Source organism: Apodemus sylvaticus, chromosome 20, assembly GCF_947179515.1.
Source record: "Apodemus sylvaticus chromosome 20, mApoSyl1.1, whole genome shotgun sequence".
Taxonomy (NCBI): Eukaryota; Metazoa; Chordata; class Mammalia; order Rodentia; family Muridae; genus Apodemus; species Apodemus sylvaticus.
The window spans coordinates 54657516-54672560 of NC_067491.1; the positions used below are offsets into that span (position 1 = coordinate 54657516).

The 15045-nt window shown below is 43.9% G+C and overlaps 1 protein-coding gene across 1 annotated transcript; it reads left to right on the forward strand.

The window, feature by feature from the left end:
* Positions 1-60: 60 nt before the first annotated feature.
* Positions 61-12712, forward strand: LOC127670735 (zinc finger protein 878-like). Its single transcript, XM_052165223.1, has 4 exons — positions 61-222; positions 6311-6437; positions 6632-6692; positions 10108-12712. The coding sequence occupies exons 1-4, from the start codon at positions 202-204 to the stop codon at positions 11873-11875; spliced, it is 1977 nt and encodes a 658-aa protein (XP_052021183.1). The 5' UTR covers positions 61-201; the 3' UTR covers positions 11876-12712.
* Positions 12713-15045: the final 2333 nt, after the last annotated feature.

Here is a 15045-nt window from a genome sequence, read left to right on the forward strand (position 1 = left end):
CCAACGAGGCGCTTGCTCCTTAGGTGAGGCGTTCTGCTGCTCTCAGATCTGTGTCTTTCATTCTTTGGACCTTCGTTCTTTGTAAGTAGATACCACATCCCAGGCCTGGGAATCCAGGTCGCTTTCACTGTCTGCAGGAGCGACAGGCGGACACCAGGACACCCAGAGGCTGGAAATGGTGCGTGGGACCAGGCATCCCAGATGGATGGGAGTGACGAGCGGGTAAGATGGATGGGGTGGGGTAAGGATGCTGCAGTTTGGCGGAATGGGTATGTCACCTCCCATCCATGAGCAGCTGAGTCTGGTCTGGCTCCGCTGGGCCCGGCTGCTCGGGTCCTGCGTAATGAAGCTGGGCCTGCAGACCTGTCCCTTGTTCAGTGCTGCCGCATCTCTGAACGGATGGGTACCGGCAGCCCCAGTCTCTGCAGTCCGGGCGGTGTCTGCAGGCACAGGGTCGTGGGGGAGCATTAAGTGTAAGTGGGGCTCATGTGCGAGATTGTGAGGAAATGGAAGGGCACCCGTGACTCTGAATTTATAAACAAACAAACAATAAATAAATAAAAATTAAAAAAAAAAAACGGGGCTGAGAAGCAGCCAGATTCGATCTCACCGGGCTGAGACCACTTTCTTGGAACAGCAAAGGGCTCTCACCTCTCCGGGATGAAGGTTGAGTACACTTACGAGGGACTGGGGCACCGGGTGGGAAGGGGTGGAGGGGCGGAGAGGGGGTATGTTTATTTACATAAGTAGCCACCAGAAGCTTCAGCTATTTTTTCTAGGGTTTGACTGGAAGCTGGAAGGGTTGGTTGTTTCGATACCCGGGTGTATTGTTGTTGTATCGCTGTTGTATTGTTGCTGCTACTCAAGCAGAATGGTCAAACTGGGACTGAGCCCTTCCTTCTGGCTAGGGAGTAGGCTATTTCCCTGCCCAACACAATCCAATTCCTCAAGACCTGAGGTTTTTAATTCACTGAACAGCAGCTGCTAAACTTAAAGTAGGGAAAACCAAGCTTCTGCGGACTCTTTAATTTTGCCTCCCCTTCTCTTCCTTCAGGATGCACGGTGGCTTAGAGCTGTAGCTCTTGTCTTTCTTCAGTTCTTAATTCTTTCCTTTTTCTCTCTGTCAGTGCTTAGGCTAGGTCACATCACAGGGACCTTATTCCTCTCATTCCAAACCCTACTGAGCGAGGAACTCCTCTCATTCCTCCAGAACCGAAGGCTGTTTCTCTCCCTTCAGGCTTCATTCAACATGGCTGCCCGAGTCCTGATGCTGTAACTCATCCGATCTCTGCTCGGCTCCCGTTCTGCCAAACCTGTAACGTCATTTCTCTTACTGGGACCTCCAAGAGCCTTGAGCATGTAATGTCAGCAACAGACAGACAAGACGATGGATGGGGCCAATCATGGTGGCACATACCTTTTAACACACTGTGGAGACCCAACAGGCAGATCTCTAAGTTTCAAGTCAATGTGGTCTATAGAGTGAGCTCTAGATTGAAATTGGCATTCCCGACCTGCACAGTCAAGCCCAGCCCCATGTTCTCAGTAAGCTAATAAAAAGAGCCAAGTAATTCGTGGAGAGCAGAAAAGATCTAGTCCATGTCTGCTCTTTGGAAAGAGGAGGAAGAGATCTGGGGGAGGCTCCTAAGTCTGCCGTCAAGGGCCTGAAGTGAGATCAAAGTGAAGTAGACCCAGGAATGTGCATAAGCAAGCAGTCCAAGTGGAGGTGTGGCCCCGCCCCGCCCCGCCCTTCCATGGCGGGCTTCACTTCATCCTGCTAGGTGTTAAGGTGTTAAGTCCCTTTCTGAGAGACAAGCTCCCCGCTCTGATTGGCGCCTCCTCCTTCTTTCAGCCTGAGATTCCAGAGGAAATTCCCATTTCTTTGGGGTCCACTGTTTCAGAATCTCTTAGAATATCCTCAGTTCTCTCAGGCAGGCCACGGTGGCAGAATTTATTGAATACTCAGATTCATCAGCATCGTTGTTTCATTGGTGGTGCTTTGCCAAGTGAGCCTGACTTTCCTTTCTACCTGGCAAGTGCTTTTACTCCAGTCTTTTAGCTTGTGTTTGGAGACTGGTCTCACTGTGTAGTCCTGCCTTATACAGAGCTCACTCTATAGACCACATTGACTTGAAACTTAGAGATCTGCCTGTTGGGTCTCCACAGTGTGCTAAAAGGTATGTGCCACCATGATTGGCCCCATCCATCGTCTTCCTCCTAATACCTCCACCCCCCTTAACTTTTTGTCCTTTTTAAAAGAAAATATTTTATTTATTTATTTATTTATTTGGTTTTTTGGAGACAGGGTTTCTCTGTATAGCCCTGGCTGTCCTGGAACTCACTTTGCAGGCTAGCCTCGAACTCAGAAATCTACCTGTCTCTGCCTTCCAAGTGCTGGGATTAAAGGCATGCACCACCACTGCCCAGCTAAGAAAATATTTTATTGAGTCCAGTTTTTGCTTTTATGCAAAGCTGTATAGTATAGAGTATTGTTAATTGTTGAAGGCAATTGACCCTCCCTATCCCGGCAGCCATTAATTGGCAGTAGCTCTGAGGTTAATGGGGGAGGGGGTTAATGGCAAGTTCAGCCCCTCCCCCATCCATGCTGGAATGTTAACTGGCAGATGAACTCAAGTGCTGTTGTTGTATAAATGTAGTCCTGCCGTGACAGTTTACCTGGCCTATACAATCATCCTGCTCCACTCCTCAGCGTCCCCCGATCCTGGGGTAATAGGGTGATGGACTTGTTTTGGTGTTGCTGTCCTATTTATGCCCAAGGCCTCCATACGCAGTGATTCTCCTCACACTGACAAGTTGTGGGTTTTGGCATTAAGAACACTCTACACGACATAGAACCGTCTCTCACGAGGATGACTGTTGTCTTTACTATCCACATAGATATAGCTATTTCAAGATTATATATATATATATATATATATATATATATATATATATATATATATATAGCTATTTCAAGAGCGTTAACATGTAGACCTGTCTCCTCTGCAGCTCAGGGTCAGACTACAGGACTCGACATAATTTTCTCTTGAGGAGTGGGCTTTAGAATACAATCGCTTACCCCTGTAACCTTCATGACATGATTGCGCCCATGGACTTGTGTTTCCGGCTGGTTGTTACGGTAGCTTTCAGGGTTCCCAGGTAACGAGTGTTGATGGCTTCTCTCCATCAGCAGTAACATTATAGTGGGCAGCCAAGGGCAATGCTGAGAGACAATGGAGAGGGGCTGCCTCTGGTTCACCCCTGACCAACAACTCAAGGGAAGGAACCTAACCTCTGCCACTGGACTTTTTATTTGACAACTTGTGGCTCCTGACAGGAAGCACAGTGCCCTCTGTAGGGGACTAGTTGTAGACATTTATTGCAGGCACTAGTTACAGCTAATAGATTTGATCAAATGTTTTAAAGTATGTTTGGAAATTATAAAGATGACGTGTTGGTGAATTGAAACACCGGCTAATGACATATGCCATCCTCCTGTTGTCTTCTTCTCTAGCAACTTTCCTAAATACAAATTGTGTGATGGACCAGTGAGGTGACTCAGTAAGTTGTCAACTTGTCATAACTGGGAAATCAGAATCTCACCTGAAGAATTGGCTCCACCAATTTGGCCTGTGCGAATGCCTTCAGACCACTTTCTTTTTTCTTTTTTAATATTTGATTTTTTTTAGATTTATTTATTTAATATATGTAAGTACACTGTAGCTGTCTTCAGACACCCCAGAAGAGGGCATCAGATCTCATTACAGATGGTTGTGAGCCACCATGTGGTTGCTGGGAATTGAACTCAGGACCTTCTGAAGAGCAGCCAGTGCTCTTAACCGCTGAGCCATCTCTCCAGCCGCAGACCATTTTCTTGATGGCTGATTGATGAAGGAGGGCCTACTCCACTGATGGTGTTAACATCCCAGGTCATGTGGGCCTTGGCTTGAACAAGGATATCCCAGTGAGTCAGTGCCTGTGGTTTATCCATGCTCTAGGGTTCAGCTCTTGCCTGCACACTCCTTCCTTGAGTTTCCTGCCTTAGCTTCCTGGAGTGATTTAGACCTGTAATCCATAGAAACACTTTGCTGCCCAAGTTGCCTTTGGCCATGGTGATATGTCATAGCAACAGTAAGCAAAATAGGACACTTTTGAGAAGAACTGCTTGCCATGAGTCCTGTTTGCTGTTTAACTAAGGGCGCACTAAAGAACCCAGCTACCTGCTTTCTAATATTTGCCTTTAGTGCAACCACAGCACATGTATTCAGGTTCCTAACAAGTTGTATTAACTTTCTTGATCCTGGTGTGTTATCATAGCACTAGAAAGCAGAATAGGAACTCTCTTTCATAAATCAAATGAATTACTTGTCACGGGTCTTGTTTGCTGTTTGATTAAGGATGGTCCAGACAGCCAAGATATATACTTTCTACTACTGTCATTTAGTACAATCACAGAAGTTGTACTCATGTTCCTAACAAATTGTAAGAAGTATTAATTAGAGGCCCACATAGTTGACTTATGGGATGTCTTGGTCAGGGTTTCTATTCCTGCACAAACATGACCAAGAAGCAAGTTGGGGAGGAAAGGGTTTATTCAACGGAACTCATAGAGGCACTTTCCCACCTGAAGCTCCTTTTTCTGTAATAACTCCAGCCACACAAAACCAGCTAGAACAATTGATCCCTTGTCAACTTGACACACAAACACATCACTGTTAAGCCTCAACCCTTACTTGCTTATTCATCTCCAAGATCTAAATAACTTTAAAAGTTCCACAGTCTTTACATATTAAAAGTTCAATCCCTTTAAAATATCCAATATCTTTTAAAATTCAAAGTCTCTTAACTGTGGGCTCCACTAAAATACTTTCTTCCTTCAAGAGGGAAACATATCAGGGCACACTCACAATCAAAAGCAAAACTCAAACTCCAATGGTTCAATGTCTGGGATCCAACTCACGATCTTCCGGGCTCCTCCAAGGGCTTGGGTCACTTCTCCAGCTCTGCCCTTTGTAGCAAACACCTGGTCTTCTAGGCTCCAGATGCCTGTACTCCACTACTGCTGCTGTTCTTGGTGGTCATCTCATGGTACTGGCATCTCCAAAAGACTGCTATCTTCCGCTGTAACTAGGCTTCACCAATAGCCTCTCATAGGCTCTCTTCATGGTGCCAAGCCTCAACTCCTGTGCATGACACCTTTAGTTCTGGGCCATCAATTGCAACTGAGGTTGCACCTTCACCAATGGCCTTCTGTGGCCTCTTACAGTGCCAAGCCTCAGCTGTTCTTCATGACCCCTTCATGCCTTCAAAACCAGTACCATTTGGGTGACTCTTACACAGTACCAAGTCCTGCTATAGCACAAGGTACAACCTTGGTTCTCTCTGGAACACAACCTCTGTGCTCTCAGAAAACACTTTCCAGAAGATTTCACCACAGTGATACTGGTCTCTTCTTAATCATGGCTAATTTCTTAGCTCCAGCTAACCAGCATCACAGTAACACAAAGGTTCTCTTTAGTGGTTCTGGTATCTTGTTAATCACAGCTGATTCTTCAGCCCCAGCTAACCAAAACTACAGAATCTTCATAATCAAAACATGGCCTTGATAAGAGTCTTTAATCTTCCCTCTAAAATTTTACAAGCCAGGCTTCCATCTTCTGCACTGTTCTTAATATTATATTCCAAGCTCCTGTACAACACCCCACAGAGTTCTCAACACTGAATGAATCATCTAGCCTAAAGTTGCAAAGTCTTTCCACAGTCCTCCCCAAAACATGGTCAGGTTGTCACAGGAATACCCCACTATGCTGGTACCAATTTGTCTTAGTCAGGGTTTCTATTCCTGCACAAAACATGACCAAGAAACAAGTTGAGGAGGAAAGGGTTTATTCAGCTTACACTTCCACACTGCTGTTGATCACCAAAGGAAGTCAGGACTGGAACTCAAGCAGGTCAGGAAGCAGGAGCTGATGCGGAGGCCATGGAGGGATGCTTCTTACTGGCTTGCTTCCCATGGTTTGCTCAGCCTGCTCTCTTATAGAACCCAAGAGCACCAGCCCAGGGATGGCACCACCCACAAGAGGCCCTCCCCCTTGGATCACTAATTGAGAAAATGCCCACAGCTGGATCTCATGGAGGCATTTCCCCAACTGAAGCTCCTTTCTCTGTGATAACTCCAGCCTGTGTCAAGTTGACACACAGAACCAGCCAGTACATGGAACATCATGTCATGTCACCTTCTTATGAATTCTGTGTATATCTTCAGTACCACGAGGCTCACTTTTCTGGAAATGTATGTGTGTGCTTTTAGGAGTCAGTGAGCTTTGAAGATGTGGCCGTGACGTTCACGCAGGAGGAGTGGGCTGTGCTGGATCCATCCCAGAAGGAGCTGTACAAAGATGTGATGCAGGAAACCCTGAGGAACCTGGCCTCTCTAGGTACACACGGGCGTTGGCTTTTGTGGTCCGTCAAGGACAGGTGTATCTAGCTAACCAGTGTTGATGTACGAATTGGAATATGGAAGAGGGAATTGGGGTGACTGTGTCAGATGGAATAATTTACACCATGAATTTACCTGCTACCTAATTTTTTGGTAATAATTCTTAACTATTTCTCTGGTTCTATATTTTAGGAAACAAGTCAGACAAACTGATGGTTGTCAATGAGTATGAAAATCTCTGGAGCAAACTAAGGTAATTTCTTTCCCAAGAGATGGCCATATTCTAGAGTGCTGTTACAATGACCATTTTTCAAACAAGTAAAAGATATATTTGATATTAAGCATCAAACCAACCTCATCCCAAGAACAATTCCCTCCAAAAGTTGTCTTTTATACATCTGTGTCTCCATATTGCAGTATGGAGAACAAGTTGAATATGATGATATCACATGTGATGTGTTATCATAGTTTACACATATATAAACTTTATGTCACACCTTTGGATTTGTATTGCTGTGCTGATTGTTAGCTAAGGCAGCCCAGGGTGGAAAGGGAAGTCAGGGCATGAACTCAAGCAGGAACCTGTAGACGTGAACTAAAGCAGAGGTCATGGGGAAATGCTGCTTACCGCCTTGCTCTTGCTGGCTTTCTCCGATTCCTTTCTTCTCCGCCTCTGCCCATGGATGGCACTGGTCACAGTGGGCTGGGCCCTTCCACATAAATCATCAATAGCAGAAATCTCCACAGGCTTCCCTACAAGCCAAAATGGTGTGGTGTTTACTCAGTTGAAGTTCCCTCATGCGACTTTAGGTTTTTGTCAAGCTGACACAATCCTAACCAGCAGAACTGACCCCTTGTCAACTTGACACACAGACACATCACTGTCAACACATGAACTTTTCTGTTTGTTTGTCCCGGGATGTCATGTTAATAGTAATATCACAATTAGAATGCAAGAAAGTCGGGCTGTGGTGGTGCATAGCTATGATGCTAGCATTGGAAAGCAGAGGTATGCAAGAATATCTCGAGTTCAATACTGGGCCAGTGTGCAGAACAGCCTTGGCCACACGGGGGACCCTTTCTTGAAAAACAAACAAAACCCCGAAGCATTGCCCCCCTCAAGCAAGCAAACAAACAAACAAAACCTCTACAACCACGTGCAGCTGGTCTTTACTCTGTTGTGGGTGCTTCTTTTTCCCACCCTTTATCCTCCCGGTTTTACCCACTAACACTAGATAGGAGAAAAAAAGGATAGGGGAAAAAGAGAGAGATCCCTGAATCTACTTTCTTTCCTTTTGTTTCTTCTTTGACCACAACTACTAATAAACTGCAACCAACCTCCCTAAGTAACCAACAACCACCACACCCTATTGGGGTTCTAGCATTTTATATACCCTCTGAAGAGGCCGCAGAATTCTAAACATCCCACAGTCACAGAAACTATATGCAGCAGGCAAAACCATGTCTCTCCTAGAACATTGTACAAATCATAGTCAGCTGCCATGGACAGTCCCAAGAAGCCCCATGTCTCCATACCTGAGGTGAAAACAAATACATTCTTATACTATGTCTCTGTTTCTAAAGGAACCAAAATGGCAAAATTGTCACTACACTGGTCTTAAGCTATTCCAACACATTATAGGCAGCCAGTGGTGGTGGTGGTGTCCATCTCTAGTCCTAACATGTGGTAAGCAGAGGCAGGTGGATGTCTGTGAGTTCTGCCTATTGTACAGAGAGAATTCCATGACAGCCAGAGCTATGTAAAGAACCCATCTTGAAAACACCAAACAGACAAACAAGAAAAAAAAGTTATTTCAATGCTTTAAAAGTCTAAGAACTTGCCGGGCAGTGGTGGCGCATGCCTGTAATCCCAGCACTCTGGGAGGCAGAGGCAGGCGGATTTCTGAGTTCTGGTCTACAGAGTGAGTTTCAGTACAGCCAGGGCCATACAAAGAAACCCTGTCTTGATAAAAACCAAATCAAAAAAAAAAGTCTAAGAACTCCTTAATAACCCAATGGCTCTCTTTCAAAAGTTGAAAATCTCTGACTTGTGGGTCCCCACAATTATATATATATATATATATATATATATATATATATATATATATATATATATATACCCTTTTTTACTCTAAAATAAAAACAGCATGGCATAGTCACAGTCAAAGCACAGCAGGACCAACCTCCTGCAGTATCCCTAACTCAGTGTCCCGCATCTGGGATGGATGCACCGTCTCCTGGGCTCCCAAGGTCTTAGGCAGATTCCAGTCCCCAGCTCTGCTACTGGAAGCACACAGATGGTCTCCTAGGCTCAGGCTAGTCCCCTCATCTGCTGCTATCCTGGGTGCTCGACCCACCCTGCTGGTATCTCCAATATGCTGCTGGTCCCTGTACCTGAGGCTCAGCCTTCTCCTATGTGGACAGAGGGGAGGGTTTATTTGGTTTACACATTCTGGTCACAGACCATCATTAAGAGAAGACAAAGCAAGAAATGAAGGCAGTCAGAGGCCCATGGAGGAAATGGCTTACTGGCTTGCTCTTCAAGGCTTGCTTAGCCTGCTTTCTTATATAATCAGGACCACCTGATGCCCAGGGGTGCCACCACCTACTAGATGACTGGTCCCTCTCACACTGATGATTATTAACAAAAATGTCCCTACAGATTTGCTTAAAGATGATCTAATGAATACATTTTCTCCACTGAGATTGGTTTTTTCCAGATGATTCTACATTTGTGTCAGGTTGACAGAAAACTATCCAAGACATCCTCATGATTTCAAAATGGTAGCAAAGGAAGAAAAAAAAAAAAAGCCCAGCTAGCAGTAGTGCTGGCCCTGTAATCACAATAGTCTGAGTTCAGTTCCCAGAACCCACATAAAACAGCACACACCTGTTGTCCCAGCACTTCTCAGAGAAAGCCTGCTTCATTGGCATGGAAGGAAAGAGTACTTCGGAAAGTTGTCGTGAGCACCTCCATGTACCACAGTACACATGCACACCCACAAGCACTGCAAATGAACACATTCAAAAACTCAGTGTTACACTGATTTGTCCACCAGTCATGGGGACAAACTCAGTGTTATGTTCATTTATCCACAAGCCGTGAGGCTATTTTGCAAATGAAATGAAAATAGAATTTTCTGATAGACTAGGACTAACTGTTGTTATTTCATAGACATGCAAGTATCTAAAAACAAAAATGATTTTGATTGATACTAAACTATATCAATTGATATATCCAAAATGGTCATAAGAATGGATTGAAATGCCGGGTAGTGGTGGTCTTTAATCCCAGCACTTGGGAGGCAGAGGCAGGTGGGTTTCTGAGTTGGAGGCCAGCCAGGTCTACAGAGTGAGTTCCAGGACAGCCAGAGCTACAGAAAAACACTGCCTCAAAAAACCTAAATAAATAAATAAATAAATAAATAAATAAATAAATAAATAAATAAAAAGAATGGGTTGAAATTTGTGTTCACATACTATGTGAATTTTTAATGATCTGGAGGAGATATTCCCCCACCATATTTGAATATCATTGTTTCTATTTTAGCTGTTCTCAATGGCCTTGGAAAGCATGCAGTCCAAGCACTTTACGTCCAACATCACACATTTCCTTGGTTCAATCAGTAAACACTGTTTTAGTCATGTTCTCTTCGTTTGTTTTGCAGCAGCCACCTGGTGGAGAAATTCTGTGACTATAATGAAAGTCACAAGTGCACAGAAATCTTCTGCTGCGATCCAGGGCACTCTGTGAGCTTGAAATCTTGTCCAGGACTTGCTACATTTGAAAAGAATATCTGTGAAGAAGGTAGAATTGGCCATTCATCTCTGGGTGTGCCACTGAACCATCCAGTAGGACATAAACCTAATGAAGGCTGGGAACATGAACAGACCTTGTATAAACCTAAGACGTTTGGGAGCAGCTCCACTTCGCCTCAGTCCCTTCAGATGCATAAAAGCACTCACACTGGAGAGAAACCTTCCAAAAATAAGGACTATAAAGAAGACCGTCCTTGCCTCAGATCTGATCAGAGGTATGAAGAACGTGACTGTGTACAAAAATCTTACGTGTGCAAGGAATGTGGGAAAGACTTCACCAATCCTAGTTCTTTACACAGACATGAAAAGATTCACAGTGCAAAAAAGCCCTACGTGTGTGAACTGTGTGGGAAAAGCTTCACACGGTTGGTCTACCTTTCAAGACATAAGATGAATCCAACTTGCAAGAAGGCTTTTCTGTGTAATCATTGTGGGAAAACTTATAGTACTTCTGCTACCCTTCAGAGACATACAAAAATTCACAGTGGTGTGAAACCCTATGTATGTAAGCAGTGTGGGAAGGCCTTCCTTGTTGCCCGTTACCTTAAATCGCACGAACTCACTCACACTCGGGAAAAATCGTACGTGTGTAAGCAGTGTGGGAAAGCCTTTCCGTTGTGGAGTCAGTGTCAGAAGCACAAAATAACTCACAGTGGTGTGAATCCCTATGTTTGTAAGCAGTGTGGGAAAGGCTTCCCTTACTTCACGTCCCTACAGTCACACGAGAGAATTCACACCGGTGAGAAGCCCTACGTGTGTAAGCACTGTGGGAAAAGCTTTGCTCATTTTGGTAACCATAGAAGACATGAAAGAATTCACACTAGTGAGAGACCCTATGTGTGCAAGCAATGTGGGAAACCTTTCAATGACTATGGTTCCTTTCAATTACATAATAGAATGCACACTGGAGAGAAACCCTACCAGTGTAAGCAGTGCGGGAAGGATTTAGCTTCTTCTTCCTCCCTTCAAAGCCACGAAAGGAACCACTGTGGAGAGAAGCCCTATGCGTGTGTGCAGTGCGGGAAAGCTTTCAGTTTTAAGAGCTCTCTTCGGAAACATAAAATAATGCATAGTGAAGAAAAACCCTATGTGTGTAAGCAATGTGGCAAAGCCTTTCGGCATTTTTATTTGCTTCGAGTACATGAACGAGTCCACAGCGACGAGAGGCCGTATCAGTGTAAGCAGTGTGGCAAAGCTTTTCATTATTCTTATTACCTTAAAAAACACGAACGAATCCACAGCAGTGAGAGGCCATATCAGTGTAAGCAATGTGGAAAAGCTTTTTGTTATTCTAATTATCTTAAAAGGCATGAGAAGAGAGTCCACAGCAGTGACAGACCCCATCAGTGTAAGCAGTGTGGAAAAGCCTTCCGGTCTTCTGATCAGGTTGAAAAGCATGAACGTGTCCACACTAAAGTCAGACCTAATAAATGTAAGATGTGTGGAAAAGGCTTTATATTTCCTGGCCAGCTTCATGCTTGTGACAGACCTTATATATGTAAGCAATGTGGGAAAGAATTTCTGTTTCCATATCGGCTGCGAAGACATGTGGTAATTCATAGTAGAACAAAGAAGAAGGGTGTTTTAAGTAATGTGAAAAACTCATCCCTTGGTTAGCTCTCACGGAAATCAAACCACATGAGAATTAAACAGGTTATGTTACAATGTGGGAATATGGCAAGCAAGTCATAAAGGAGAAAATCTACTCTTTTTCTTTAAATTTTTTTTTAGATTTTATTTATTGTTATATTTAAGTACACTGTAGCTGTCTTCAGACACTCCAGAACAGGGCATCAGATCTGATTACGGATGGTTGTGAGCCATCATATGGTTGCTGGGATTTGAACTCAGGACCTTTGGAAGAGCAGTCAGTGATCTTAACCGCTGAGCCATCTCTCCAGCCCAAATCTACTCTTTGATCAATGTGGCTTTTAGTATTAAACGTTCCCTTCAAACCTCTGGAGAAAAGCTACAAGCTACGTGATAAAGTCTTCTGAGATCTCCTTGTGGAGAAGATGTGAAATATCTCACACCAGAGAGAAATCCTTATACATGCTCTGTGGAAAGCCTTTAGTTCTTAAGAGGCCCCCATTCGACACTGAAGTAGTCATTGTGGAGGGAAACCCTTCGTATATGTGTGGTGGTTTGAATAAGAATGCCCCCCCCCCACATATATTTGAATGTTTAGTTAGCAGAGAGTAGAACTGTTTGAAATGATTAGAAGGACTGGGAGGTATCACCTTGTTGGACTAGAAGTAACCTTCTTGGAGGAATTGTGTCACTAGGGGTAGGCTTTGAGAATTCAAAAGCCTACTCCAGATTCACTCTGCCACCCTCTCTTTTTCTGTGTCTGTGGATTAGGATATAGCTTTCAGCTACTGCTCAGGATCCATGCTCCCAGCCATGATGAAAGTGTAAGCCAGCCCCCATTAAATGCTTTGTCATTTTTCATGGTGTCTGTGGTGGTTTGAATAGGAATGGTACCATATTTGTATGCTCGGTCATTAGGGAGTGGGGCTATTTGACAAGGGTTAGTAGATGTGTGTGCCCTTGTTGAAGGAAGTGTCACTGGGGTGGGCTGTGGGGTTTCAAATGCTCAAGTGTGTTTCTCTTTTCCTATTGCCTATGGATCCAGATGTAGAAATCTGAAGCTACTTCTCCAGGGCTGTGTCTACCTGCATGCTGCCATTCATGAAGACAGTAGACTACATTTATAAGAGTTGCCATGGTCATGGTGTCTCTTCACAGCAATAGAACACTGAATGAGACAGTGGTTTGTTCACCAAAATAGAACAGTGACTAAGAGATATAGGGAATCTTACTACAAAGCTTTCAGTCATCCTAGGCCTGTTTATAGACACTTTAGAGAACTCATTGAAAAATAGCCTAAAGTACAGAATTTGTGAAGTCTCCATTATCATTTTGGTAACACTTTAAAAAAACGTATCATTCATGGGTGGTGGCGGCACACATCTTCAGTCCCAGTCCTTGGGAGGCAGATGTAGGCAGTCATCTGTGAGTTCAAAGCCAGCCTGTCCTATCTACAGAACTTGTTCAAGAACAGCCAAGGTTACACAAAGAAACCCTAAGTCAGTCAGTCAGTCAGTCAGTTAATAAATAAATAAATAAATAAATAAATAAATAAATAAATAAATAAATAAATACTCCTGACATTGGAAAACATGTGAGAATATTTCTTGGCTCAATTTAAAAATTAAGAAATAGCAGGCTGGGCGGTGGTGGTGCACTCCTGTAATGCCAGCATTCTGGGAGGCAGAGGCAGGCGGATTTCTGAGTTTGAGGCCAGCCTGGTCTACAGAGTGAGTTCTAGGACAGCCAGGGCTATACAGAGAAACCCTGTCCCGAAAAAACCAAATCCAAAAAACCAATAATAAATAAATAAATAAATAAATAAATAATAAAAAGAAAGCAAAGGAAAAAAGGAAATAGCAGGGTTTGGGAAACATATTTGATTAAAAGAGATACTTTATTTTAATGTAACAATCTAGCCCGCTGAATCTGTGTGCTACCTCACGTTCCCAGGGCTGAGACTGGCTATGAATATCACTTATCAAGTGTAGCACAGGCATGTAATCCTACTTGGGAAGCTTGTGAGAAGGATCCCAAGTTTCAGAGCTGTTTGGACGTATAGAGTTCCTGGTGTTCCCAGGGAAACTGGGTTCCCCTTTTGGAGAGTGTATCTTGTTAATAGTAGAATTTAACAAGTGGTCAAAGAAGAGATCTCAAGGACTATATAATAAAGTTTGGGTGCAAAGCAACATACCAGGCACGCTGTAGGCAAACTTAAAGGCTGCCTGAAGAAAGCTGTGTCCCAGGGTTTGCTCTGACCCCTTCCCCCACCCTGCCCTTCTCTTTCCACAGCAAGAAGCCGTCAATTGGACATAGCTTCTTGGTACATTTAAATTTTCAAATGTAGCTGGGAGTGGTGGCTCATAGCTTCTTGGTATAACAGTGCCCCAGACCTTAGCATTACTGACTCCATGATGAAAGTACCATCCAGGCTGCAAAATTCAGCACTTAGATAGTACCACTTCCTAAAATAAAAACAAAGACCATCAGTGTCCATATAATTGGAAAGTCTTTAAATGCATTAACCTTAATTTTGCCTTCTGTAGTTTTCTGCTTTGGGCTAACTGTTCTTGTTAAATGTAGTATGTCAAACCAGAACATGGTTTGTGTGTGTGTGTGTGTGTGTGTGTGTGTGTGTGTGTGTGTGCTTAAAAGCTCATCCTGGGAAAGGTTTGGTACTCCTCTGGGACCCTGAGCACCCAGTGTGGCTAATAAAGACTTTCTAGTAGCTTAAACCCATGTCCAAGTAGTCTTCTCTGGGAAATATTCTGCAACACGTGATACATTTAAATTTTCACGTGTAGCTGGGTGTGGCAGTCCATGGCTACAATCTTGGGACTCTGAATGAAGGGGCAGGAGGACCTCACATCCAAGGCCAACCCTGTACATAGTGAGTGGGGCACCTTTTAGAAAGATTGTTTATTATATAAGTGTTAGCACATGTGGCTATGTGTGTGTGTGCGTCTGGTGGTGCTTGTGGAACATGGAGTGCTGGATGCTCTGAAGCTGGAGTTACAGGTAGTTGTGAGTTTCTCAGCCCAGGTGCTGGGAATGAAGTCCAGGTCTCTGCAAGAACAGTAAACTAGTAAACTGTTAAGCAATCTCTCCAGCCCTTAAATTACACGTTTGCCTGATTTTATGTAGATGCTTGCCCTGCTAACATAGCTGTAGCCATTTTGTTCCATGCCTGCCAGCTA

Coding starts and splice junctions, on each gene's coding strand:
- LOC127670735 (XM_052165223.1), top strand. CDS start 202: ATGGATGGGAGTGACGAGCGG. Junction 223..6,310: donor TGGATGGGAGTGACGAGCGG/GTAAGATGGATG, acceptor GTGTGCTTTTAG/GAGTCAGTGAGCTTTGAAGA. Junction 6,438..6,631: donor GAGGAACCTGGCCTCTCTAG/GTACACACGGGC, acceptor TCTATATTTTAG/GAAACAAGTCAGACAAACTG.